General features: G+C 40.0%; 2 protein-coding genes across 3 annotated transcripts; one reads left to right on the top strand and one right to left on the bottom strand.

Moving 5' to 3' along the window:
• Nucleotides 1–2019: 2019 nt before the first annotated feature.
• LOC115026691 (TRAF3-interacting protein 1-like) lies at nt 2020–21642 on the bottom strand. The gene is given in 17 exon segments (XM_029459607.1): nt 2020–4704; nt 4997–5190; nt 5192–5215; nt 10802–10878; nt 11034–11070; nt 11155–11290; nt 11849–11941; nt 12618–12705; nt 13394–13414; nt 13814–13889; nt 14249–14272; nt 15120–15191; nt 15274–15672; nt 16535–16663; nt 16805–16966; nt 19348–19416; nt 21380–21642. Coding segments are annotated over 17 exon segments (1890 nt in total). The 5' UTR covers nt 21503–21642; the 3' UTR covers nt 2020–4538.
• Nucleotides 20598–27908, top strand: LOC115026692 (anterior gradient protein 3-like). 2 transcript variants are annotated; one of them, XM_029459609.1, is made up of 8 exons: nt 20598–20715; nt 23387–23505; nt 23732–23795; nt 24370–24422; nt 25365–25441; nt 25782–25845; nt 26437–26517; nt 27774–27908. In XM_029459609.1, exons 2-8 carry the CDS (start codon nt 23409–23411, stop codon nt 27824–27826), a joined length of 489 nt encoding a protein of 162 aa, XP_029315469.1. In that variant the 5' UTR covers nt 20598–20715; nt 23387–23408; the 3' UTR covers nt 27827–27908. The 2 variants fall into 2 exon arrangements, with proteins under 2 accessions (XP_029315469.1, XP_029315468.1); XM_029459608.1 differs by lacking the exon at nt 20598–20715 and adding an exon at nt 22726–22814.

The raw sequence follows: 27908 nt of genomic DNA, 5'->3' as shown, positions 1-27908 counted from the left end.
GCAACTTCCTGACTGCGGATTTAAAGGGGAGACGTCGCTTTAAATGCGAGGGAACATGAGCATTTTATCTGGATACAAACTGTTTTTAACGCCTTATAAAACGTATACAAATTAGTTACAAGTTTTTAATTAAATAGTTTTGTTAATTATAAATTTTTTCCTGTGATACATTTAAAAAAGAAAATACTGTATTAATACTGCATGAAACAAGGAGTTGGGAAATACTGATGTCAATGTAAGAACATATAGATTGACATATATATTATTTGTGGACTCAACATGAAGGTCTAAATGTTGTTTTAAAACAAACATTCTGGAAAATATCTATATTAATTCTGAGGCACATTAACATGTGTTTTTATATGTGGTACTGCTGGGATTCAAGCCGCCCTCCCAGAAGGTCACGTTAAAGGTCAAACAGCAGTACCAAAAGGAAAGGAGTTTGGACTAATTATCTCCTTCAGCTTGTACATACTGTATATCCATGTGTCTGTCTACACAAAGGATACACATTCTGTTTAGCTGCTGGTTGTATGTAAGCAGTCTGGGTACCTGCAAAAACGTGTCAACCGTCATTTTAACTGTTCATCTGTGGTGAGTCGTTTTTGAGTAGGTAACATACACCAGGGAGGCATGCAGCCATGGCTTTATGTTGCCTGATGACAGATGAAGCCCTCGAAGAAGAGGCCCTGGGGCTCTAAAAATACATGGAGAGGTCATCAGTGCCGCGTGGACAAGACGCCTCCAGATTTCCAGGTTTGTAAAGACACGGCTGCTTCATGGAGGAAAATAAAAGACAACATTTTGGTTAAGTTAGCAGGACTTTTCAATTATAATCTTGCGACATACACTATTACACATTGTTAAGTATGCAGCCAGATTTAAACCCATACTATCATAAGACCTGGGAACATAGTACACAGTTCATCCCACACTACCATTTAATAGTCATTTAATTAAATCAGAATATAAACAAAGTCAGATTGGGGAAGTTCTTTGACCACTCCAGACACTGGCCATGCGTTTCACAATAAAAATAAAAAGTTATTGGGACTAACACAAGGATTAGTGGGTAACTGTAGACAACCAAAGTGAAAGTGAAAGGTGGTGTCACTCATTAGTAGCACGAGCCATTGTGAGATTCAAAGGCAAAAATCAAATGAGGCTTTTTTTAGCAGTCATGTTAAGTCACTTCTTTGTGGAAGGCCACAGTTAAAAGGGAAAACGCAGCGGGACAATGGATGGACTGTGCTGTAGTCTTATCTTAATCCACCTGTTGAGACGGGGCCAGCATCTTTTGTCCATGCCTTCTGCGAGGGGCCTTCAGCTAAATCTCCGACATCACAAATGCTCTGTCCAAATCTCGCTTAATAGTTGTTAAAGGGGTTTCCTAATACGCTTTGTGTGTGTTGCAGCTGTTTCTTGGCTTGCCTAATGTTACTTGAAGGTCTTAAAAAAGAAAGTGAAATGTTTCACTTCTGCCATGTCGGACTGGGCTTCAAAAGAAAAGAGTCTCGTTGAGTGTGACTTGGCCGTGCCAGACGCCACGAGGACTTCACATGAACTCGTCAAAATCACAAACCAGGGTAATTTATCAATTCACTCGTGAATTTAAACGAGCAATCCAGACCTCTCATTAAGTTTCCATTTTAAAGCCAACTTGACTTTGAGTCTTTCTCTTAACTACTCTTAAGAACTCACTACTTTCCATTGACTCTTAGAAACAAGGAGACAAACATTTACTGCAATGTAACCATTTATTTCACTCCACTACAAAATTATATAATTATTTTATCTATAATACAATCTCCACATATACATAATGTACAGTTTAATTAAAGAGAAACAGAGGATATGATACAAGTAGTTTACAGTGTACATTGTCCTAACATATAAGACATGAACACGAGGGTTCTCACTTTTCCACAAGTTTTGTTTAAGAGATTTTTAAATTTGAATTTTCAATTATATATGGACGCCCTAAGAGGCAAGTATAAAAAATAAGTTTAGTCTAATTGTTTTCTTTCCTAAATTCCCAAAAGAAAACTCAAGTTCCACATTTTTGTATTATATAAAACAGGTGTGTGAAGGAGAACCCTCCTGTTCTAAATAGGGCTAAAAACATTCATGTTTCCTTCCAGGTGAGTTTTAATTTCTCTAGACACACAAGGTGAATATATACTGTGTGTAAGCAAGTTATGTAACATTACTGTGGTGCATTTATTTTGGCTAGAAATATATTTTAATTGGCTCCAATCTGTCGCTTTTATTCCTATTTAGAACATGGGGTGGGCGTGCACTTCAGCCTCTTGTGGCCAAGCATTAGTGTTACAACAACAAAAGTTTTTGACAAGTAAATGTTTTTATTTTTCATGTTTTCACAGACAAAAAGATGATCCTAGCCAAACGTTTTTTCACCTGTTTTTAAGTCATAAAAACAAGAGAGAAAACTATTTAGATCAGACTTCTCGTTTGCCTCTCAGGGCTTCCGTAATGCAGCATATTTGATGGACTAAATATAATAAAACAAATGAAAACAGATTTGAACTGTTGAATCCTCTTAGTGAAAGACTCAATACGATCAGTCGAATGAAGAGCATTAATAGTGACATTTCCCACTGAAGCAATGCCGTTTTTAAAAGATGTCAGAGTAGTTTTCCTTCTTTTCCTTTCTTGTAGCGGTTGGTGCCCATGAACATTTCTTCCCATTGGCAACGACCTGCTGTCTGTTCTACTAGGTTAACAGTTCCCAGCTGTATCCTGATGTTGTGCCACATATCCATTTGGTAACTCATTGGTCTGACGAGGCAGTGGAAGTGGAAACCCGGGTTTGGGCCGATGTTTTGGAGGTTTGCGCAGAAGAGACAGTTTAGCTACAGTATGTGTGTTCATCACATTCACATCTAGAAAAGCTTGTTTTGATACAACTGGGCATTATAAAAAAACATTATTTAAATGAATGAATTCATAGTGTTATCATGTTGTGTAAACACTGGCAGTCTATATCTGCAGTAGAACTAACAGAGGTAACAGCTGCACTTGTGCAAGTAATGATGACATAACTTTCATTCAGAGGGAGATAGGCCACTATGCAGGGGGTCATGGCTGACTAGTTTGTTGTTTTGTTTTATGATTTGTATTTCATTAACACATGGGACTACAGTCAATTGGCATTCTTGGAATTTTAAAGAAAACTGGGACAGTGGTTTCTTTCAGTCTCACGTCTTACTATCCATTCTCCTTCACAATGATCATATTTTGATCATGCTTCATATTTTCATATAGTTGGTAAGCACATTTCTTAAAGTCACAAAAGCAGCTAGTAAAATATTATAGTGTTATTTGTTTTTAGAAAGAATTGAAGGTTCTCACAAAAGGTTGCTATCTGACCAAACATTGTCTCCGTCCCAAAAAAGAAACAGTTTGGCAAATCCTACAGTACAAATAAAGTGGAAGTACGTCCGCGATGGCGGCTGTCCTGTTTGCTCCCCTCAGGGAGGATGAAGATACGCTTACTGTCACCTGAAAGTACATTAAATGAGTGTTCCTATAGTATGTTTTATAAGACAGAAAAAAGTATTGTAACACTGCTTCCAAAAAGCTTTTTCTAAGCAGCTTGAAGGTACACGTCCACACGTCTTATCAAAGTGCAGCGGTGCTGAAAACAATCTTTTTTTTGCTTGGTGGAGGAAGCTTGAAGCAAAAAAGTTTAGAAGGAAAATAAAAGATCAGTATGATATGTAAAAGGTCCCCGGGCAAAGTCTAACAAGGACACCACAGTCATGTAATATACATTTCAATCCATTAGGCCACCAGGACTCTTCACGTAAGTCCTAGATTTCTCCATGCAAGACCTAGAAATGCCATTTGAACTTAAACCAGTTGAATGTGAAGCGAGAATATTCAGTTGTATAGCTGTATAAGTCCAAAGTCTTCACAGCCAAGAAAAATATGAAGTAGGCCAATGAAACAAAGCTAAACTAAATGTGCCACACTCTTAACAACGGTTTGTTATGCTAGGTTAATTAAAAAACAAACAAAATTTGGTCCAGGAGTTGCTGAGTGTAGAGCAAACCTTCACGTTAATTATTGCTCATGTTGGGGTTTATAGGGCTTTTGATGAACTCACCCAGCATTAGATACAACTATTAGTTATTATTAGTCATTTACTGTGCAGTGGCTCATTCCACAAAGGCACCATAACAGAAAAGGAGTAAACTGGGTTTAGGTTAGTGTGCAGAGCAGGAAGATATATATTTATTAAATGTATCTGTCAGTCACAGACGTTGAAATGGAGTCAGACCTCCCAGCCATCACATGGAGCATTATTTACCAACATCTGACATCACATCACGGTCTGATGTGTTTGGGTCAATCTCCTTCTCAGACAAAACTCTAAAAGTGCAGTGTTTGTTTCCATCCTCATCATCTGCAAGAAAAATGGTCTTTAACATTATTCTGAACGAGACACTGTTCATCCCTAAATCTTCAGTGCATTTTTAGGAAACTTTTTTTCTTTGTGGACCTTGTTTCTCACTTCAGGTTCTGGAGGAGAAGTTGATTCCAGACACCATCTTCTGGATCTTCTCTTCATTCTTCAGTATGTTGGACCTTACAGCACAAATCTTGTCCTGCTGGTCCCTGATCAGCTGCTCCAGCTCAGCTAGTTCTGACTTAAGGGGCTCCACTGCCCTGTCTGTCGCTCTGTGTCACACACACACACACACACACACACACACACACACACACACACACACACACACACACACCACACACACACACACACACACAAAGGGTTGATTAATTGCTTACATGCAATAACATAAAAACGGAATACAGTAACTTACAACAGTGTATAAGGGCCATTCTAGATGGCGGAGGAGGGGGGGTAATATTCAAACTCTGAATTTCCGAGATTAAAGAAACTCACAAATTAGATAATGATAATGAGTCTTTAAGTGTGAGTGTGAGTGTGTTGTGTATGTGCCAACCCCACCTCTGCTCCTGCAGCAAGGCCTGTGCGTGCTCTTTGTTCTCCCGCCGCCAGGTCTGCAGTTCAGCCTGCATTGCGTCCATGTCCTCCTGTATGTAGTCCATGATCTTGCCCAAAGGCAGGGTGCTGCGGCACACCGTCTGGATGGAGGAGCGGAGCCGCTCGATCTCACGTGTCACCATGTCACGCTCCTTCTTGCCGTGCTGCTTCAGACACCACGTTCTGGAAGAGGAGGTGATGAACACAATGGGTGAGGTTTAGGGGATGAAATCTTTGGTGCTGCCAATTTACAAAGAATATGAACATTAAATACAATTTGAGGAGCGTACATGTTGGTATTTGAGCAATCCGGTTAATTAAATTTCATCAGCAGGCATAGAAAGAAACAAAGATGTTTTCATTTAATCTGCATGGTTTAAACTTAACGCTGAATCAAACAGCTGTATGAACATACACAAAAATCACTTGTGTGTCCCTAGACCAAAACATAATAAACCCTCTTTAGGAATTCTACCTTTGCCAGTAAAGTCTCAAATGCTCAGAACCCAAGCAAGGCTGCATTTAGTGGTTTAGGATTTCAAGGCTAAAAATGTTAGGCAGGAATTCTACCAACCTAGCTGTATATATAAAGATCAAACGTGCGGCTGAATTGTGTTGGCCAAAGTTGGGGGACTGGTTGATGAAGGCCTCCAGTGTATGGTGTGTGGTTGGGGGGGGTTCACCATATCCAAATTACACTCAGTCCCTCGATGGCGTAAAGGAGGGGAAGGTATCAGGGAAGGACCTCCCTTGGCAGAGAGCAAATCCAAGGATGTTTGCTCAGCTGGGCTTCGCAAGGCCTCTGAGTGTGTGTGTGTGTGTGTGTGTGTGTGTGTGTGTGTGTGTGTGTGTGTGTGTGTGTGTATATAATGCAAAAGCACTCAGTATTGCAACCCCAAAGCCACACACACATAGACCGAGCATACAGTGGACACACACAGCCCCTCCGCGCTCTTGGTCTTTAAGTCTTGTTTATTTTAGTAACAGGCTTTGGCAGCAGGGTTATTTTACTTCAGTATTGAGTAACAACTACTACACTTATGCCTCCTTTCAAGTTCAACTCTTGGTCCAATTTATACTGTTTGGCTCCACAGATGGGAGCACCTGCCTTCATGAGGCAGCAGCAATCACATTTGCGACAGTGTGCAAACTAAATGACAGCTTCCTCTTCCAAACACACAATCTGTCACATATGCTTGGCATAGCTGGCACAAACAGTATAGCATGAGCCTTATCAAGCCATCTCTTCAGCGCAGTAATTACAGTTTCCAAAAGGCAGCTTGACTAGACAAGACCACACGGCAGGAATGACATCAAACGTCACTGCTCGCCATCATTTCTATACAGGAAGCACGTACACATTTCTGACAGCCTCACTCTTTGTTACGTATTTGTGGTGGTTCAAAAGTGTGAGGGTTGAAACGCCTCGGCCCAGCGGTCCCCTAACAAGGTGGGTGGCTTTCCACTGGGCGCTGTAAACCCTGCAGCTAGACAAACACTCTACGGCTCATTCGACCTGCCTGGCTGCGGTCTGGTCTGCAGGGCCCAGACAGGACCCATGGCTTCAGTCTGTTTGCCGTCCCCTTGTTACCTCGCCCCTCACCCTCCCCCTCCTCCTTCTGTCGGAAAATAAAAATACTTGCCGTGAAAACATGACCCCTTGGTTCTTGTGCACTCTGTCCAGGTGGATATAAATCACAGCTTTATGGAGGTCTCCGTCGGGGTCTACGAGACCCGTGTGCTCCTAGTTTTCCTTCTTCTCACCCAGATCACAGAACAATATTTAGACGTGGTGACCGCAGAGGAGCAGGAGGTGAGAGAGGAGGAAGGTTTTCCCATTATCTCAGACAGTGATGAAAGCCCCAGGCAATGGGGAAGACACAGCCTCTGGCTGGCGCTAGAAAGGGCAGGTGGACCAATAGGGGACGGCTATGTGGTTTAAAGTGTTTAAACCTGCAGTATCGTCTTATCGTATCCTAAGATGTTTCTATCTCGTGGAAGTATATAAATAAATACTTTCATTTTGTTTTGATCAACATTCATGCTGTTGGACGGCAACATACTTGTACTCTACAAACTCTGATTGACAGAATGAAATGATCATGAACGTATCACAACCCTGCATGGTACACTGCACTGTGGAATTCACACAGTCATCACATGCCTAATCAGCTTAATTAGGAAAAGCGTGCAAATATGTGATTTATGAACTGCTTTTGTGAGGCAAGAGGAAGACATTCTTCAGTCTCCTTTGACAAGAAAAACGGCGTGCATGCATAGAGGGTGTCAGACGGAGCAACCTCTAGGGTATCATTAGCTGGGAAAACAATCTTTTAGACACTAGTTGACAACGAAGAGATTAGCTTCCATCATGAAGGAGAGAATCTTACTTCGTTCATTACTGTTCGTTAATCAGCTTCACCTTGGACAAAAAGGAGACGAGAGACAAATGCACAAACCTCTTATTAGAGCAGCTTGGCCCACAATCAAGTTTAATCAATCTAAGTTCAAGTTGTAGTGGCTCAGCAAGATCAAATGTCACTCTGTATGAACTCAAGTGAACCGCTCTGCTGTCGTCACAAACACAAACGTGCACTCAGCTCTGCAAGGTGTGTCTCCATCTCCCCTCCCAAACAAAGAAGAGTTGAATCTTACCCAATTGTCCCTCCCAGCTCCCTTACGGTCAAGATTTGCAAAGATAACAGAACTGAGGATTTATTCATCTCGTATCGTGCCTAACTTTAATGGATCGTAATATATTGGGTAGGGACTTAATCTGCATGTTCCGTTTCAAAATGTGACCTCCAGCAGGCTCGACAAGGCTTGTTTTGAGCTGAGCCGAATGCTGGAAATGCTCTTTGCTACTGAAGTAGTTGTTGATCACTTCCGGCCCCTACCTGATGGTTAAGAGGAGTGAGGACTAAGCATAAAACAGTCAATCTAATAGGTTTTTAGAAATTGCGAATATATTAGGCTGATGGTTCCAGTTGTATGTGAGATTAACTGCGGGCGGACGGACGGACGGACGGAGGGACGGACGATAGCCCCAGCCTTACGCCTGACAATACAAAATAAAAAAAGATTTATCAAAGGACGTACAGATGACTGAAGACCACATGCAACAACTTTAAAGCTTCTGGGAACAATTGTGGCTACTGCTCATCATTTAAAGTGATGCACATGGCAGTGGTTTTTACAATGTGTTCCTGAGGATCTGAGGTGAGCCAGGGACCGAAGCATAGAATGAGAATTGCCTCTGGGCATTGTTTATGGGCTTCCTCGTCATATTTCATAGAAGGCCATTCAAAAGGCTGGCTAGATCATAAAAATAGCTTGGAGTCAGTGAGGTGAGGAGAAAAGCTTACGACCAGAGGTTACAGGATGTTGTTGTAAGGTCAATGTAGCTCCTTGGAGAGACAACTGAGATCACCACCCTGGGCTACGCGGGGTGAACTAAAGAAAGCTTCCAAAGGGACCATTTCACTAACTAAAAATGGAAATTATGTTTAACAAAAGGTGGATCATCATATAAACATTCTCATGGAGAGAACAAAGACATTTTGAAAGGTTTGAAGATATGGCTTTTGATGGTGGTGTGATAACAGATTGTGGGTGCTTCAGGTAGGTATCCTCATGATCCTGACCAAATGACTCTAACAAGTCAATATGACCTCGACCAAAGTAATATGACTAATGGAATGCCACAGGGCCATTTCCTTATGCTTCCACCAAAAAACACTAGATGTTTATAAAGACACAGAGGTCTGCAGAGAGGAGTATTTATTTTCTTGACAATTCTGCAGAGAGTATTCTGGCCCTTCTCCTCCGTGACTCTCACTCAACAGCCATCCATTTGTATGCCACAGGGTTTATTTATACATTACAAACCTTCATCAAGGCTAATTTGATGGGGGGGGGGGGGGGGGGAAGAGTACACAAATATTCTTATGAAAACGCAGCTGCTGCAAGGGGCAGATTCTGTCTAAATAAAACGAGAACTATCTTGGAATAATATACAATACCACGAGGGGTCACGAGGAAGGGCATCCCCATAAATATACAGCAGATTCTTCACACACTGTGGTGGGACATAGTAAAATACAAACTGTTTAAGAATTCCCTTTATTTACATCAGAACAGTAATGGGGCAGCTAGGCACTGGCATTATAGCTCAATGAAATCGAAATGGTCTAAAGGCCAACATTTCTTTACTGGGTTGGATCTTAAATCAGGGACTCGTGACAGACGCAGTGTTCTGATAAACATCGGTGTTTAAGAAAATGAATGGCGGCAGATGAAATTTCAAACCTGTCATACCACATAGAATAAAGAATCTCAATATTTACATTTTTGAGTGCGTGTTTTACTGTGATTACAAGAAGAAGAAAAAAATGACTCCATTAAGCTGACCTCTCCACCCTTTCATGTCAGGAAGGAAGTCATTATAGTTCTTTATACAGCTGACGAGGCCAATAATGATGGAGGGGTGGACTGAACAGTCCCTATGTGCAGACATAGCTGTTATAATGTGCTTGTGCAGACCATACAGGATACTCTGAAATGAAGCTTTGGAACCCCTGAAAACTGAGGAGGCTCTATTAAGGAAATTAGGATAAACTCTACAAGGCTGTGCTCCTGTTACACAAAGAGCCCCGCTATTTTAGATGTTTTCCCCGTGTGTGTCTGTGTACGTAAGTTTAGTTGGGAAGTGTTGTGGCTGCTGGAGATATGCTGGGCCTACAAATTCCTGTCAAGCTATTTCAGTTTGAGCTGAGACAACTTCAGGTGTGCGCTACGAGGGATGAGTCTGAGGCCGCAGTTAGGATCGGGGGCCTTCTTTGCATGAGTGACAGTCCAAAACAGTGCATCCATCAAAGTCAGGGTGGTCAGCTAGGAAGAGTATGCTTCAGTGAAGAGGACCACCCAAAGCAGACAGCGTAGGCCACCTCACACCGTGGACTACAGACCAAACTTTAAGGTTCACATTGATTCACACTCCAAATAACGATGAAAGACGCCTCTCTCTCTCTCTGGCTAATAAATAAGCTGACAGAGGGGAATGCATGAGCAACAGCAGTAATGCGTCACCTTGAAGAAGACGGTTTATCGTGTCTAATATAAAGTCTAAATCAAAGAGAAGACGAGAGGAAAGAAGGAACTTCACAAGAAAACCTGACAACTGTGTGCATTGGAGTTTTGATGGAGGACGTTTAGAGACAACACAGGAACACCTCAAACTGGTTGTTCACACAAGGGGAAGGAGTTTGAACAGTCAGAACAAGATTGCCCTGTAAGCTAGTCCCTCAGATGGCAGAACTGTACACAACACAGAGAAATGTGTAATAAAAACAAAATGAAGATAAGATATTGAGAAACCCAGGAAAACAAGCTCATTTTGCTCCAGACATCTTGATGTGTGTATCAATGGTGTGTGTGGTCTGTTAGAGGCCATGCTTGCTTGTCTGGTTATTAGCCCTTCAGCCTCACTGAAGGGGGACATTTTTGTGGTTACAAGGCGGTGCAATTACACCTCTCCACTCCATTTGTTTATATCTTTCTTTTGATAATAACCAGTGTTGCGCTGGGCCTTTCACTGTGGTGAAAACATTTGCCCAGGAGAGCAAACCTTGCAGAAAGAATGGCTGATAGAACGGATGGTGAGGTTTAACGCCAGCTCTGAGTCACTGATAAGGACGCGTTGAAGAGAACTAGCCTGATACTGCCCCCTAGTGGAGAAGCAAAAATAACTACTACAATAACTGTACATACCTGTTCTTTAGATTTGGGGGAGGATGGAGACAATTCATAGTCTTTCTTGGTCTCTAGGATCTTTTTCACAAGGCCGCCTGCAGAGCGACAAACAATGAGAGGAATAGTGAAAGATCTGTTTCCTTAATTCAGCAAGAAGACAATCATGAGAGAATGTGGCATCATTGCTCCTTTCAAAATAAGAAATAAGAAGGAACTAAAGGACAAACAGCTAAATAAATACAACATGTACCATGTTTGTCTTCACTGTCGAGTTCTTGTGCAGGCCCCTGAAATAGAAAAGAAAAAGAAGTAAATAACTATCCTGATGTTTTGTCGTGGTAATTGAACAACTCACTCTTCAAGTCACTTACCAGCTCCATCTCAGGAGCATCTGAAGGCGGAGGGACCGCCTCCTCCACGAGAAATTGCTCATCTTCATCCTCCTCATCCTCAGAAAGCTTCTTCCCATCCAGGATGACCGGCGCTGAGGGCTTGGCACTGGACAGCCTGGAAGACAGACAAAAAGCTTGACTCACATCGACACGTCATACTGCAAGGAGAGACGTGTTCCATCTCGTAGACACTTGTTACACTTGCTCCACCTGCTCCACTAGTACACAGTTACACACGCCATCTTCAGGCAGTGTGTTTGCTGCATTTTGTTTAAGTAGTGATGCATCTCTCCCACTGGCAGGGACCTGCGTTCACACCAGTGTTTGGCTTGTTTTGTTTTGTTTCCTGTGCCGTGTGCACCATATCAGGACTACAGTGGCAGCACAGTGCGGACGACTCCAAGTAACTCACTGAAGTTAAAGTTAACGATGACAACAACAGGGAGAAAGTAACAAGGGGACATTTTGGCCAGAATAGTTTGACTGACATGTTCAATATCGCTTGGTGCCTCGCCTTAAGTAAAAGATCAAATCTAACAAGAACATGTGACACAGGATTAAATTGGACATAAATTGCTGACACAAAGAATGTATTCACAAAGAATAGGAGGATTTGGTCGTTGCTACTATAAGCTAGACTTATGACATTATTGAATGTGTGTGGGGAAGTCACCTCTCAGCTGGGGTCACATCAGAGTAACTTTCCTGTTTCTTGACTCGGGGGGGCGCTGGGCGAGCGCTGCTGGGCCGTGGTATTCTCCTGTTGCTGTGGATTGACAGCATTAAACACGTTATTGAAATAAGCTGTTAAACTATCATTTTGGAACTCAGGTTTTTTTTCTTGACTTCTTTTACAAGCCAAATCCTCTGTTAACGGCTCTGAGAGTTTCCAAACGTCTACTTTGTGACAGCTACACTGAGTCATTCAGATTTCAGATTGATAATTGTTGCTTGGAACAATAAACTTCCCCAATGATAACAACAGTTAAACCTGTAACACAGCTGCCCAGCCAATCAATTGTCACTGATTAGTCAGTAAAACAACAGAACATTCATAATTATCCAAATTATTCAAGAGTTTAATCTATCGGAACTGATCCTGGATCGGGCCCAGGAAGAAACCTGAGTTTCAAAAGCAAAACCTCTCTGTGTAACCCAATTACATTCTACCACACCCTAAGAAATCATCACATTAACATCAACATATGAAATGTGTTTGTACAATACTGCATTATATTTTCCACAAGTGTTGTATATGTACATGTTTGACATAAACGTAAGAGCAGCTTAAGGAGCGGAAGTGAGTTATTTGTTAATGTGACAAACAGCCAATGGGAGCCGTGCTTTTAGTAAGTGAAGAAGAAAGTTTGGTTAGTACCATGTACAGTATTTTAGCAAAGTGTTGGCAAAATGAGTAAAGGTTCAGTGTTGACTGTACGGACCTGGAGGCCAAGTCGGACGGCACTGAGGAGCCTACAGCGTCTCCATTTTCCTGGGGAGCAGGTCTCTGGGCTAATAGAGCATCTCCGTCTGTGAACGAACAACAATGATGGTAGTGATCTCCATTTAACATAGCAAAGGATTAGACTCGGTTTGTGACAAAAACGAGAACGCAGACGACCTCCAACACTCGGAAACTCACACCAAAACTATCTAGATTGACAAACAGCACTACAGGGAGGAGAAACAAACACTTCTGATTTTAGGGTGAACTGTCCCTTTTACTCTTTTGATTATTTCTGCTAATCTCCTTTTCCCACCTACAACACCTGTTCATTTGCACACCTGGCTGTGTAAGGAGGGGGGAGGTTTCTTACTTTTTACCTTCTGTGCTCAGGGTGTCTTCTAAGAGAGGTTGGGCTGGGTCGGGAACTCTTGCTATTGTAAGCCTGTAAAGCCCTTGAGACATTGTTCTGTTATTGAGCTTTACAAATAAACTTGACTGACTTGTTCAGATACTTTAATAAAAGAAAACCACTGAGCCACTCAATACTGAGGTAGAAGGTCATAACCAAGTATGGGTTATTTGGTTTACATTTGAGAGTGTTCACCTTCAATACTCTCTTCTCCATTATGTAACTTGAAATATATAATCCTTGAAATGCATTTTAGACCAAGTGCACCATCTCTCTTGTCATGTTCTTGTCTGAATGTTATAAACCTTTACACTCTTTTGTTGCCTGTAACTGCTCAAGAGAGATGAGATGAGAACAATTACCTCCTTCACTGTCAGATTCCTCTGTTGGAGAGCAGAAAAAGACAGGGCGTTAGTTTCCTTTCAACGCAACCATGGGAATCTTTTAGAGCAATATGCCACGTATGGAGTATGAAAAACAGCTCTAATAAACTCTGTATCTTTGTAATATTTATAGGGAGAACAATTCCTAATGTCAGTTCTTTGAAGCTTTTATTGCTTCTGCCAACAGTAATCCTGGTGAGTCACTCCTATCTCCCACTAAAGGAAACTAGTCAGATTTTATTAGACAAGTCAACTGTAAAATCAATTTGAACGTACTAAAGAGCCCTTCTGTCAATGATTAAAGTGCTGTTATTGTATCTGTTTTAACCATGTGAGATATGCCTCATTGGTGTAGGTGATTAAAATAGGGTTCAGGGGGATAAATAGTTGAGGGGTTACCTTGACCTCCAATTTTGGGTCTCCGCCTCTGCCCTTTGGCAGATGATGGTCGAGGTATTCTAGCTGGACTATCAGACTGAGAGAGGGGCAAAGACAAGCAGGAAAAGGAACACATCACTACCTGTTGGAATGATCTGAGGAAGCCCCATCATGCACCTCTCTCTTTTGCAAACTATCATCATCATATGGTATAGTGCTATTAAAACATTCAGACAGACCTCTCCATGCAAAATACAAACATTTAAGTTATAATGCAAGAAGAGGAAAGTGCTGTTGTAGGGTCAACATACAGTATTGTGCCACTCAATATGACTTAAAATATATAAAACACAATCGAAGTGTCGTACTAAAATACAAAAACATTGGAATTTAATGAAAAATACCAAAGCAAAGCCTGTAAAGGACAAAATTGTGAATCTTAGAGTAAGCTCTTACCTGGTTCTCAACTGCTTCTGCAGGCTGCACAGGAAAAGAACAAAGCATTACATCATGCACTAAATAATAAATCATTTAAAATAGTCCTCACGTCTGTTATACACCAGACGCTTCGCCCCCCTACAGAACCCTGCATATATATATATATATATATATATATATATATATATATATATATATATATATATATATATATATATATATATATTTATATATTTATATATAGCGCCAAATCACAACTCACTTTTCACATTGAACAGGAGCTCTTTTATTAAATAAACTAAACGCTTATGTTATTTATCTAATTTATGTGCACGTTTCCGTGTCTACTGCGTTGCTGCTTTGCGCATTCACATTCTCTCCCCTGCTCTGTTTCTCGAAGGGCGGGGCTCCGCTCCGACACACACACACACGCACGTGCACACACCTACAGTCAGACACAGAGCATAGGAAAGGAGGAGAGAACTGCAAAGTCAAAAATCAAACACATTCATTATAAATGGAGTGGGAAACACTTTACACTATTGCCCAAATTAGCACTAAACAAGTAGGCCATTGCAATAGTCACTACATTCTACCAAGAAATATACTTTATAGCTCTTATTTCCTACTGACTGTTTCTGCAGGGTTGAATACCTCGTCATGTGGTTCCTTGCAAGAATGAGGCGGCACAACAATAAAAAATAGAAAACAAGTTTTGAACTTTTTAGAAAGCTGCATCTTTAATTTGACATGTAAAATCAGAGACCAACTCTTTTCGTGAATTGGCTGACTTGACATACAGGAAACTACACTTCCACACTATGATTGCAGGTGATTAAATAAAATGGTCCCAATGATGAGTGATTTTCTGCCTAAAGATGGAACTTACCGCGGACATGAGTTTGGCTGTTTTGCTGGGCTCCGGGCTGGGTTTCTGCTGTGGTTCCTCTGATACTCTAGCCTAATCACAAACACAGACACAGAATGTAAATAATGGCATCTGTTGCTAACATTTAAGATGTGAGTGGGGTTAAGTGGCCTACCTTGCTATTGCCACTCTCTCCACTCTTGTTCCTCTCTTCCCGCTCTTTGTCTTTGTCTCTTTGTTTTTCCTTGTCTCTTTCTCGGTCCCTGCGAGAATCCCTATCTCTTGTCTTTTCTTTGCCTTTGTCTCTCTCCTTGTCTTTTCCCCTTTCTCTGTCCCTCTCTCTGTCCCTGTCCCTATCTTTGACTCGTCCTTTGTCTTTATCCTTGTCTCGCTCCCGGTCGCGGCTCTTGTCTTTGGCGTGCTGGTCCTGCTCAGTGCGTTGGTGCTTGTCAGAGCGCTCCCTGTCACGGTGCTGCTCTTTCTCCCCGTCTCTGCGTCGGCTCTCCTGCTCTTTGGGCTGGTCTGGGTCCTTCTGCTCCCGGCTCCCGCTGCGCTCTGTTATCGTTTTCTTCTCCTGGAATTGTTAATGCCAACATATAGGGTGAGGATTTCATTCCAACCACGGCTACATACTGGGAAACGTATCATTTGATCATCTCATTGTAACCAAGCCTGCAGCTCGCAAGGCTAAATGCTAAAACAGACGGTAACTTACACATCAAATGTTGATGTGTAATTACTAGGCTTGTACCGAATAGAAGCTTAAAAAGTTTCTAAGCTTCATTCAAAACGTTGACATTCAAATTCTAAATCACTATTCCAATGCTGCGCAGCTTCGTTTTTTCCTTTTGCATGCCTATTCACCCTGTATCTCTGCGTGTCGCAGATACAGATTAGGCAAATTCTACAAATAGTATAATACTGATAATAGTGTCCCGACCCCGGATAAGGGGTATCTGATGGATGGATGGATGATAATAGTATCTGATATATAATACTATTGGTATACTATATCAGTGGTGATTGTTTCCGACTTGTGCAATCCAAACACAGAAGAGTTATTTCCAATAACTCTTTCATTATTAAGTCCATATGTCTAATTGTATTGAAGAAAGATCGACGTAATAATGTTACGAAATATCCAGCTTCAATCCATATTTGTTGGCATTTAACCTTTCAAAACCCTTGCTCTCACACAAAGGGAGGCACGCACCTGTAGAAACCTAGCAGCAATCTAATGAAACTGACAAGTTATATTCATAAAAAAAAATGTTTTAATTAATAATTAATTTAATCCGATGACTCACGTATCATTTCCCTTTTGTTTAGGGTGATCAAAGCTTCATTCAAAAACCTCAAAAGAAGCTTTCGATGGCAAAAGAAAATGTCATTGGGTAGCGCCCTAGTAATAACGTATAACTGGAGAGCTATCTCACCTCTCTCTCCACATGACGTTCATGTCCCTCCCTATTTTCCTTGTCCTGTGACCTGGAGGTGCCGGCCTTCGTCTTTATGTCCACCTTTTCTCCTGCAAGCACTCGCTTCACTGCATCGTCACTGGGCATCTGTAACACAAGTGCAGGAGAATCATTCAGTTTAAAACAGCAATAATATCTATGAGTAATATCAACTGTTGAATATATAACAAGGAGGCTTTTTTATAGATTTGATTTTGTGTGTGTGTAAAGTCTCCCAAGAACACAGACCTTGTTGATGCAGCACTTGGCCATGGCCTGCAGCAGCTCATTGGTTTTCTCCGGCTCATGGCCGGCCACAATACGCGCTGGCTTTGCCCCAAGGGGCTCGCCACTCACCAGCATCACCACATCGATCGCTTTCTGGAGGAAAACTATCTTAGAGTCCTTGTCCTAGAAAGAAAAAATGACGCCGTGATGATCAGGAGAGTGCACAGGAGAGATAAGAGAGAGGATGTGGTTGTGAAAGCAAAGGAACTCTAGTGGGAGTTGTTTTCCAACACAGTTTAGAATGATTGAACCCATGAGATGTGCATATCCTTACAGACACAAGTAACATGCTACAATTCTACATTGTGTGCCTCGTCGGGCGTAGTCTCCGATTCCTCTCCTTTCTTCACCAGGCTATTAAAATAAACTGAATATATTTTCCAATGCAATGTTTAAATCTTGAAAAAAGTATTTGCTGCACATTATGAATGTGATTAAACTGTTTCTCTGGCGTCATTTTGAGCTTTCTGAACATGTAATCTAGCGATTGGGGAAGATCCCTAATCTGGAATGGCCAATGAGCAACATGCTGGCTTTTGTAAGGCAGCAAGAAAGAGGAAATGTGACACATAGATTTATAACAAGGACTGCCTTCACAAAAGGAAGAAACAAATACCCAGCCCTCCTTTGATTTAATTCTTGCCTTCTTGTATGCATGTCAAACAAACAGACCCTATTCCAGATAAATGGCCAGCTAAGCAGTGCTTCTCCATCAGACTGCTGCATTTGAGAAGCCTGTGACATAAGGACGCTGGTGCAACCACCAGACCAGACCTTCTGTGTGACATCTAATAATAGGCTGGCCTTTGCAGTGGTGATCCCTTTACTAGTGACATTTATATTCAGTGGCTCTTGCTCGGATGTATTTAGACAATTAATAAAATACATAATTATAAATAATTGACGTAAAATATAACAGACAAAGAGAGGTTGCTAATTGATTAAGAATCAGTGTGCCTTTCAGACAGAGGTGGGTACGTTAAGTCACAAGTAAGTCTCAAGTCTTTGCACTCAAGTCAAGTCCCACGTCCTTAACTTTTGAGTCCTAAACAAGTCATAATGCCATCTTCACCAAATGTATTGGCATTTTCGACCTGCATGTTTTGCGTACTGTGATTCCTTTTCTTGTTGATCATGGCATAGTTTTTGTACACAAACAAAATGATCTTTGGTATAATTTTCTCTGTATTACACTCAGTAACGTAACGTTAGTTCTTCATGGTTCTCTCCTGCAACTTGATTGGAAGCTGTCGGATTGGTTCAAACAAAGTGGAATTAAGTGTTAACTTGCTGGGAATGAATAGCATTAATGTTAGGTGATTATACATGAATTGATTTGTGGCACACTTTTTAAATAACTTAATATTTCATCTTTCAAGATCAAGTGAAGTCACAAGTCTTTTTGTATTTCATTTTCTCAAGTCCAAAACCAACTGTACCGAAACACAGAAGTAAACTGCTATTTAGCGCGGGTAGCAGCCTGCGCCGATCTCAATCCTCTCAAGTGCAGGGCTGCAGGGGACTCAAGGTTGACTCAATTGTATTGCGATTGGCACACTTTTCTACACTGACACATACAACAAACAAAAGTCATTTAGACAATGACGTCACAACATTGTACTCAGGTACGGAACTACTTTACTGATGTGAAAGCTGAGCGATGACGAAGTGGAGAGGGAGGGCAATCATTCTCGGGCACGGTAAAAATCTAATTGGACCTCATTTTAAAACGCCCTGAGCAACACAGAGAGAAAATGTATACTATTATCTATAATAGATGTTACTTGTTGTCATGCTCTCCTCTCAGGTCTACCTGAATCAAGTCATATGTCATCGATTGTTAGTTTTCATATTGATTTTAAAAATCTGTGACTGTCTTTCAACAAAATATCTGAAATAGGCCTTTTTATGTGTGAACTGGGAGGAACCCTCAGGCACATCTTTGGGGGGATTCTCTCTTGACTCAATATCTACAGGTTACCTACACTTGTAAATAAACTTGTTGCACCTGGAAAAGATTCCAGAAGGGCATAACAAAACAATGCTAAAGTCTAAATGCAACAACCACAAATGAACATTATTTGATTACAGTAACTTGCCTGTTGAAAGACATCCAGTTTTGAACAGTGACAAAGCCTAGCATCTTTCTATCTAGTATGGATTTAGGGTCAGCAGCTCTCAAACAGCAGACATGAGTTCTGTCACCTTGGCAGCCCTCTCAGTCATGTCCTGCCAGATTCTCTCACTCAGTGAGTCACACAGGCAGCGTGTAGAGTTACTCCCACACTGCCCTCAGACTGTCCCATGTAACGCACAGATGATCTCATGCACAATAAGGCTGCTGCTTAGGACATTAACATATATTCTGTACACAAGCAAGCACATTAACAGAGACAAATAAGTGAGGGGAACACTATTAGCCAAATAATAGTGGTATCAGTTTTGTGTAGCGGGGGACCAGAGGTTACAAAGGTTCAACCAGGTGGACAGAGTGGTCAACTTACCTTTACATTATCTGATTTCATTTCATTTTCTTCGTACAGGCCTTTCATAAAACCAGTGGTCCTGATGACCTGAAAGTGGTGAGAAATAAAAGGGTTCACACTCAGTTATATATTAACCCTTTCATATACCTAAAACATGAAAAATACATCCGTAAACCACTATTGGGCATCTAATGTATACTACTGCATCAGCTCTAAATTGGCTGACGTACATTAAGTCCTCATTTCTGAAATATTTTTATGAATTCTTGAAAATAACATTCTAGCCTTAATAGTCCAGTTCAAGAGTATATGCCTTATCTTAATTAAAAATAAATGTTAAAAATTCTTTAAAATCCATTGACTGCAAAGAACATTGTACATTGAAACTTTAACAAACAAACAAAACAGCACAACAACATGGTGAACAATTCAGTTGTTTGATAGGCCAGTCGTGCAGTCAAACACACTGCACATATATGATAAACCTACATTCAATATTAGACTTCAGAACAGGAAAAGAGTAAAAAATTAGATCTCACATCTGTTTAGAAAAGTGAAAGAGATTGTACTGAGATTGTCAAAGGATTCTGTTGTGTGTAAAAATGTAGTAATGGAAAAGAAAGATTATGTAGTTGGGATAAAGTTGTTTATTAATACAGATCAGATAAGAGTTTGATCTGACATTTAATATACTGTATGTCCATTGACAAAGGGTAATACGTATGTAATAGGCTCCTGGCACTAGCACTGTTGCGTTGTTTCCCATATTATTTTATGTAGCACTTCTAACTACCTATTTCATCTATTTTAACTAGGCTACTACTACTATGCATTTCTTCTACCAGTGTTTGTGTTAATTCATTAATTGATGATTGTATGAATTTCAAGTTCCGTCTGATTTGTCTCAATAATATCAATAAATAGATAATGAATTAGAACACAAAATCTGTCACAGTTCAGTTTCCAAAGCTGACCAGATGATGGTGTGTCGGCATTATCAAATAGAAGTTTTTTGTTCTAACCTTCTTCATAAAACTACTTGGATGAGGCATCCAAATGCCCACATGATTATACAATCAGAAAATGTAGGACATTTAAGCTATGAAGGTAGAGGTTTCTATCTAGCCCACACTCTCTCAAGTTATCTATGAATAACAACTCTCTTTATAACATGTAACTGATTCAGTCCCCACGTGATTTATCACCTCTAAAGTGTACACAAAGTAGATCAAAAAACAAATGCTTGAGATTAGTAGAAGCTGACCCTTGTGTGCACCTAACCTGAGAGTAACAGCTGCTGTGGCAACACGCATTTAAAAAGGCTTCAATTATATCTGTAACTTGCTCACATATTATATGTGTACCTCCACTTTGAGTCCATGAACGGTAACTACATCTAAATTGATCTAAAGTACACATTGATGAATTATATCTTAACGTAACTCTTAGTGTTATTAAACAACGCAGCTGCAATAAGCTGCTCAGCATCCGTGATCTCAACTTGACGGATTCGAAGAACCAGACACATTTAGCCAACTTAGTACTTCCAGCCGTCTCAATTTAGTTAGCTAACCAATAGTGGGCACAATTGGTTTGATCCCTGCGTGTGCCCAGGTCGTGCCTAGCAACTAGATGACGCCGTATACACGACTAGCTAGCGATCTAGCTAACCCACCATATTAACTTTGTAGGCAACCTAACATTGTATTGCTAGTGAACATTAGCAACCATGTATTGGGTTGATGGTCGACCTAAATTATTTAACTGCTTGGCAAAGCTTAATCATATAACGGCAGATGGCTACAGAAAAGTTGTGGAGGCAGGAACGTTTCTGCGAAGTTAATGTTAGCTAACTTACTTGGTTAGCACAGTTCATGCTAACTTTGTTATATTAGCCAGCTAACTGTCTCGCTTGTCTGTATTTTTAAATTACATAGGTCCAGTTGGCTTTATCTTTTTCATAAATATGGGCAAGACGTGGCTCATGGTGCTAGTTAAACAAAAGTCAGCTCGCTAACGTTTTTTTGTAACGTTAGCATATCAGTCTCACCTCACTGAAGATGTCGTGAAGGTATCGAAACGGCGGCTTGCTTAGCAGTTTCTCCGTGAGAGGCGGTTTCTTTATCACTTTGCCCAGCGTGTCCTGGGTCTTTTTCACCAGTGCCCCATTCATAGCAGCAGTCGGAAGTAAAGCTTAAAGCTTAAACGCAGAAGACACAGCAAAAAGTAGTATGGAGTGAAAGAAACTACTGGTTTTGTCGCCTGGTTGCTATGTCAATATTCTGCAATCCCACAGTGCATCATTACTGACGACTGCGCCTGCGCTGAGGGTTACGGTTGCTAAGCACTGCATGTGTCCATGGCAACAGCTAACAATCTGCAACAAAGCTGCAGTTCAGTACATACAGTCAGACAGACAGACAGACAGTCAGTCAGACAGTCAGTCAGACAGACAGACAGTCAGACAGACAGACAGACAGACAGACAGACAGACAGTCAGACAGACAGACAGACAGACGGATTACACAAAGCATATATTATATAATTATATTATATATAAAGTTATTCTATTTGTTAGTTTTGATGTAATGTATTGTATTGGGTTAAGAAATGTCTTATGTATCACAATCAGAATCAGCTTTAAACGCCAAGTAAGTGTCTAGACATTTACATACAAGGTATTTTGCTGCTCTCTCAATGTATATACACAGAAATAGACAGCTAAAAACAAAGGACAACAAAGCTGAACAAAAAATAAAATAAAGACTTGACTACTATGTACAGATATAAATACACATTAAAAAGTAAAAAGCGTATAAAAGAAAAGCGTGCTGGAATAAATATGGAATGATTAATGTACAGTAACAGGTTGCTTATATACATATATATATATATATATTATATATATATTGCTTATATATATATACTTATGTACGTGGATAAGCCAGTCGTGTATACAGCAATGCTTACATTTATATTGATAGTGATGATATTAACATGTCACAGAACAGTTAGTATTTAAATCTATGAAATATATGTACAGTATGTGTGATGTGTGCAACAGCGTATTGCTGAGCCCTCTAGTGGTGTTATCCAGTAAGGTATCTAGTATAAGTAGATTGCAGAGCCAGATGCATCGTCACAAATGAAAGTTTGTGAAATTTGACTTCAATTTAATTATAATTATATTCAATTTAACTTCCACATTACAAGTATGACTTTCTTATTTTTGATGTCACACTGAGACCCCATGTAACAAGTCTGTGTTCGATGAGAGCCAGCTTAGAATCAATGAGTCTGTATCTCTCAGTTTTAGCCGCAGTTCAAACAATGTGTGTGATTCAGTTGCTGGTTAGTCGTCTTTATTTATAGCATTCGACTCTGATATACCTGTTTGGTGCGTTCAGTTAAAAGGAAACACCTCTGACAAAAGAGCAGGTATATCGAAGGGTAACTTCACATGCTTGTTGTTTCATGCTGTCAAGGTAAGACTTCTATTTAATGGGACTTCAGGGGACAAAACCTCTTGATTTATGAATGAATATTTCTTTTAAAAATACCATAGTGCTTTTCATATTAGCTAGAGGCCTCCTATAGTTACAAGCATGTTACTTAAAAAAGGTTGTGCATATTTAGTGACGTTTTAATCCTACTCTTTAACGCTGATGTTTTTTTAAAGGTATAGTAATTGTACAGTGATGTATTGTATCAGTTTGTGTTTAAATAATACAAAGACTCATTCAGTTAATCAACAGTGCATTAAAAACTTTGCCTTTATATTTTCATTACATCTGATCACAGCTCACAAAAATATTCTAACATGGTAGCAGCTGGAGCTTTTAATGATAGCAGATTATATATGAATATAACATTTTAGGAATTATTTCAGCCTTGTCAAGCTTGTTTGGTGAGTTGGCATTGCAGAGGAAAACATGAAGCGCAGATATCTTCTACGTGCGCTGTTTGCAAACTGTGTGATTGCAATGGATCAATGATCTAATTGTCTTTTCTATAAATAGAAAATGATAAAACTAATAATGTCCAATTTATATCACAGATCTCTCAAAGGACAGGTAGTTATGCTTCGCTGGATCTGTTTCGCTTTGATCCTCGGTGTCTGTGTCAGTGCCGCAAAACAGAAACAAAAGAAAGTGACTCCTGTGTCCTTCTCAAGAGGTGAGTGATCCTCCATTTGTTTTTACAGCAGTAGCTTCCATTCCAAAATCATCGACTGACTGAATGTATAGCTTGAGCTTGTGTCACGAGACACACAACTAAAGTCCTGAATTTAAATTGTGGTTGTCACTGACGTCATTTAATATATATAATAATAATAATAATAATAATAATAATAATAATGTAAAGTAACTGCTGTTGACTTCATCACTGTTTTGTCCTGCAGGATGGGGAGTTAATATTAGTTGGATCAAAAATTATGAAGAGGGCCTGTTGAATATAGCCACAAGGTAAGACTCTACACGTCGATAACATCATTGGATATTTGTTGGTTCTGTTTGGATGTGAGTTTTGACTGTAATGTAGAATATGTGCATTTCCTTGACTACACAGAAAGCAGAAAGGTATCACCTACAGCTCCTAAAAATACTGATTTCTAATTATGGCTATTGAAAATGATTTGATATGTTTCAACAGTTTGAATCCAAAAACACGTTGTGAGGTTCTTCTTGTATAACCTGTATGTTCCTATTGTTTTATACTGTACACGTATAAGTAACATACCACCTTTTATATGCAGCCTGGTAGTGGGATATATTTGCATCCTAATGCGTCAATAAGCATTATGAGGTGACTTCAAATTGGGGCTAAAATATTGTATAATGCATATCTACATCTGATCTATTACATATGGAATACAGCAAAATAAAATATTAAAATTACATTTTATTTTACATTTTTTCTTTAAAATCTGGCATGGGGACTTCGATTTGTCGGGGATTATGTTGTATAATACTGCGTTCACCCCCATCATTGTGCTCATTGTGTTGACAAATGTGTTTCTCTGTGGTTTCGCTCTCGCAGTCAGAAGCCTCTGATGGTCATCCATCATAAAGTCGACTGCCCGCACAGCAGAGGTACTGTACTCACTCTGGAATATTACTGCTGAAAAATATTGAACGTAAACATATTTAGACTTGCACATCCTGCGTCATTCTAACACAGACTTGGGTTTGGTTTCATGGGGAACACAATGGGAACATTCCTTAATACCTGCCAAGCCTGCTTTTGAATGCCTGAACAAACCAGTACTCATCACTGCTCAGTTTGATGCATGACTCCATTATACTATTTGACAGTTTAAATAAATTTGGTTTCAAACATGTATAACTCATTACATTTCGTAATCTCTGGTAAGAAAACCAGACGTGCACGCTCACTAGATCCTACCTGCAAAACTTGTTCCTCAACCTGCCTGTGTGTCAAAAAGTAAAACGGCCCGAAGTTTCCGTGATAATTGACATATGATTAACTGACATTGAGCACATTTACAATCCCTGCATGCACATGTACTCCTTTTTGACTTTTTATAGTAACAGCATGAATTTGTTGTGAACATATTAAATATTACTACCCTGCAGACCCCAGAGCTATACTTGTTGCCATATCTGTCTTTGATAAGTGCTTATTAAATAATCATTTTAAATACCAATGTGGTCCTGGGAGACCCCTGTCAAAGGCACCCGATTGCAGCTTATGCAGTTTTAATAGAGGAAATAGAACAGATAGATAAAAGGTTTGCCATGGGTCCTAATTCAAAGTATCACACACTATAGAGACACACACAGTTTCCCTCATGTGCTCTGTCTATTTTACTTTTACACAATATGCATTTAAACTGCAACTTCCAAAAAACAATCTATTTTTGAGAAGAACATAAGTGGAAATGTTGCTCTAATTGTTGTTTCTTAACAGTTTCTAGTTAGTATATTCCCATGGATATTAAATAAATTGGTAGGATGAGGATTAGTTATTTGTTTCTAATCTAAAATTTAAGCTAAACAGAATTCTTTCAACAGCGCTGAAGAAATTGTTTGCTGCTGATAAGGCCATCCAGAAAATGGCCAAAGAGGATTTCATCATGCTCAACATGATAGTAAGTGCTGTAACTGATGGAAAGAGGTAATCATATGCTGGTTAGGATACTGGATATGGAGTTCTTGGAGAACAAGAAGAATATTTTTCAACCAGTATTTTGGTCCTTTCTTCTCACCATAGAATTGTATCAGTCTGTATACATTCTTCTCTAGCACTATGTAAATGTATGTGCAATATAAATTAGTCAATCTCAAGGTGAATCGTGGACACTGTAACAATATCAGTTAATTAATAATGCTGTGCATAGAAGACTAGCTTCTAGAAGTAATCATCTGCTAAATACTTTATACACTCTTACTTTGTACTAGAAATAGATTATTTACTTTTGTTTTTTACAGGAAGACACAACAGACAAGAATATGGCGCCTGATGGCTACTATGTTCCCCGAATCCTTTTTGTTGGTAAATATTTACACCATTTATTATCATTTATTAATCATTTAATCAATGTTTAGTCCAATAGGACAGTCAATTAATTAAAGATCTTCATTTCTCCTATGGTGGTCCGTTGAGATTCAATCAGACTTCAAATATATTTTAAAATACTCACGACTGATATTTGCATATTTTTGAGACACTCCAAAAATCTCTCTAGTTTTTTTGTCTGGCAAAATAAGGATGTGTGTATAACAGATAGATATGCACTGATGAGAAGGAAAGAAAAACAGGCGAACAGACTCACTAGTTATGTATTCTTAATGGTGTGGGAAGTGTTTGGGAAACTAGGACTCGATTCTGTTTTTCACTCCCAAATAACCACTTATTTGGGATTTGAGACGTCACCACATGGCTTCTCACTGAAATTGAAACCTGTCCTCTGTTTGTTTCTCTGGTTGCTCTCCCTCGTTGTCATTTCATATTTTCACTGCTAGTTGCTCTTAACCACTGTTACAGAAACACAATCAAAATGAACAGCAGTATCAGTCCAACAGTTATTGTGATCAGATAACGCAGATCCTCAGCTCTATATGTGTGTGACGTGTCTTTCTGCAGATCCATCTATGACTGTGCGCACAGACATTGTAGGAAAGCACAAACTCGCCTACTCCTACGGGCCTGAAGACATGGAAAACTGTGAGTTACAGGGGGGGGGGGGGGGGGGGGGGGGGGGGTACACACACACCACACACCTCACCTGTCAGCTGCAGACCCTATTAAGTCTTTAACATCTTTCTCCCTCCAAGTTCTGACAGCGAGGTGGGAGAGGTTTTGCAGCTGCCGTGCTCCAGCTGCTTTCACTGTAATACTGTTTAATCTCTTTAACACATCCTTATTGTGCTCAATTTGCATAGTGGAGTTTTAGTTATAGAAACCGAAGGGCTCTTAAAACTACTTTACACGGTGCATGAAATGTGATTTTGCTATGAAAAAAGAGACACACTCATCACTGCCTGTAGCAACACAGACTGGCATTGACGAAAAAAAGTCTGACTTGTTTTGAGTATGTATTGCATCATCTAGTGGACGACACAAGGCTGTTTGGATCTGTCACTGGGGTTAAGTTAGGCTACATACCAGTGGCTCTGGTGTCTGAGTCTTTCACAGATCCTACAGCTTTGACACAGATTCTAAGCTCTGAAGTTTCAAGACAAAAACATCTTATTTCAAATGTTAGTCTTTTGTTGAGCACAAGTTCATCATAAGTTCATCTGTTCAAGATGTCTCATTCCTTTGATAACAATAGCGCTTCAAATGTTTTTCATCTCATTCGGTTAAAACTGTCTAAGCGTGATCAAAAGACCTTGATCCCTTCTTTGATGATGAAAATATATCACACAGAAAACATGTGAGGGCTGTTCATTGGATCAGAAACACTTTGGTGTTAATACAAATGTTAACATGCTAACATGCTCACAGTGATACAGGATGATGTTTAGCAGCTAATGTGTTAGCATGCTAACATTTGCTAATTAGCACTAAACACCAAGTACAACGACCGCTGTCATGTTAGCAGGTATTTAGTCACAAACCAAATAGAAAATTTGACCTAATGATGGTGCTCGATGAAAATGCGCAGACACATTAAAGTTATTGATATTAATCCTCTGCGGATCACAAATATCTGAACTAAATTCTGTCCCAATCCAGCCTGTAGAAGTTCACATGTTTTACTGGATAACACATGGATTGCTGGTGAGAGCAATGGAAAACTCAGGGGCTCGCCAAAGTTATGATGTTTCATCCAACTTTGCTTGTTTCAAGTTGAATATAAGCTCATATCTTTAAATGTTTTCACTTACAATTTGATGAGGCAGTGTTGCGGTGAGCTTTTTATCAGCAAAGATAACGGGTTACGGTATCTGTTCTCATTTGTTCTCCGTTTTCAACAGTGGCCGAAAACATGAGGAAAGCCAAAGCCTTGATGCAGCACACTGAACTCTGACATGGCTCAATGCGACTTCTGGCTTCTCTCCGTCCTCCAGTCATGCTGGGCAGCCTGCTCAGTGGTCAGCACTGACATGTTT

Source organism: Cottoperca gobio, chromosome 21, assembly GCF_900634415.1.
Source record: "Cottoperca gobio chromosome 21, fCotGob3.1, whole genome shotgun sequence".
Classification (NCBI taxonomy): Eukaryota; Metazoa; Chordata; class Actinopteri; order Perciformes; family Bovichtidae; genus Cottoperca; species Cottoperca gobio.
This window is presented reverse-complemented; position numbering and strand designations above follow the sequence as displayed.

What these genes read in the sequence shown, in the direction of transcription:
- LOC115026692 (XM_029459608.1), top strand. An exon ending in TCCTGTGTCCTTCTCAAGAG is followed by an intron (nt 23,506 to 23,731) that starts GTGAGTGATCCT and finishes TTTGTCCTGCAG; the next exon opens with GATGGGGAGTTAATATTAGT. An exon ending in CTGTTGAATATAGCCACAAG is followed by an intron (nt 23,796 to 24,369) that starts GTAAGACTCTAC and finishes TCGCTCTCGCAG; the next exon opens with TCAGAAGCCTCTGATGGTCA.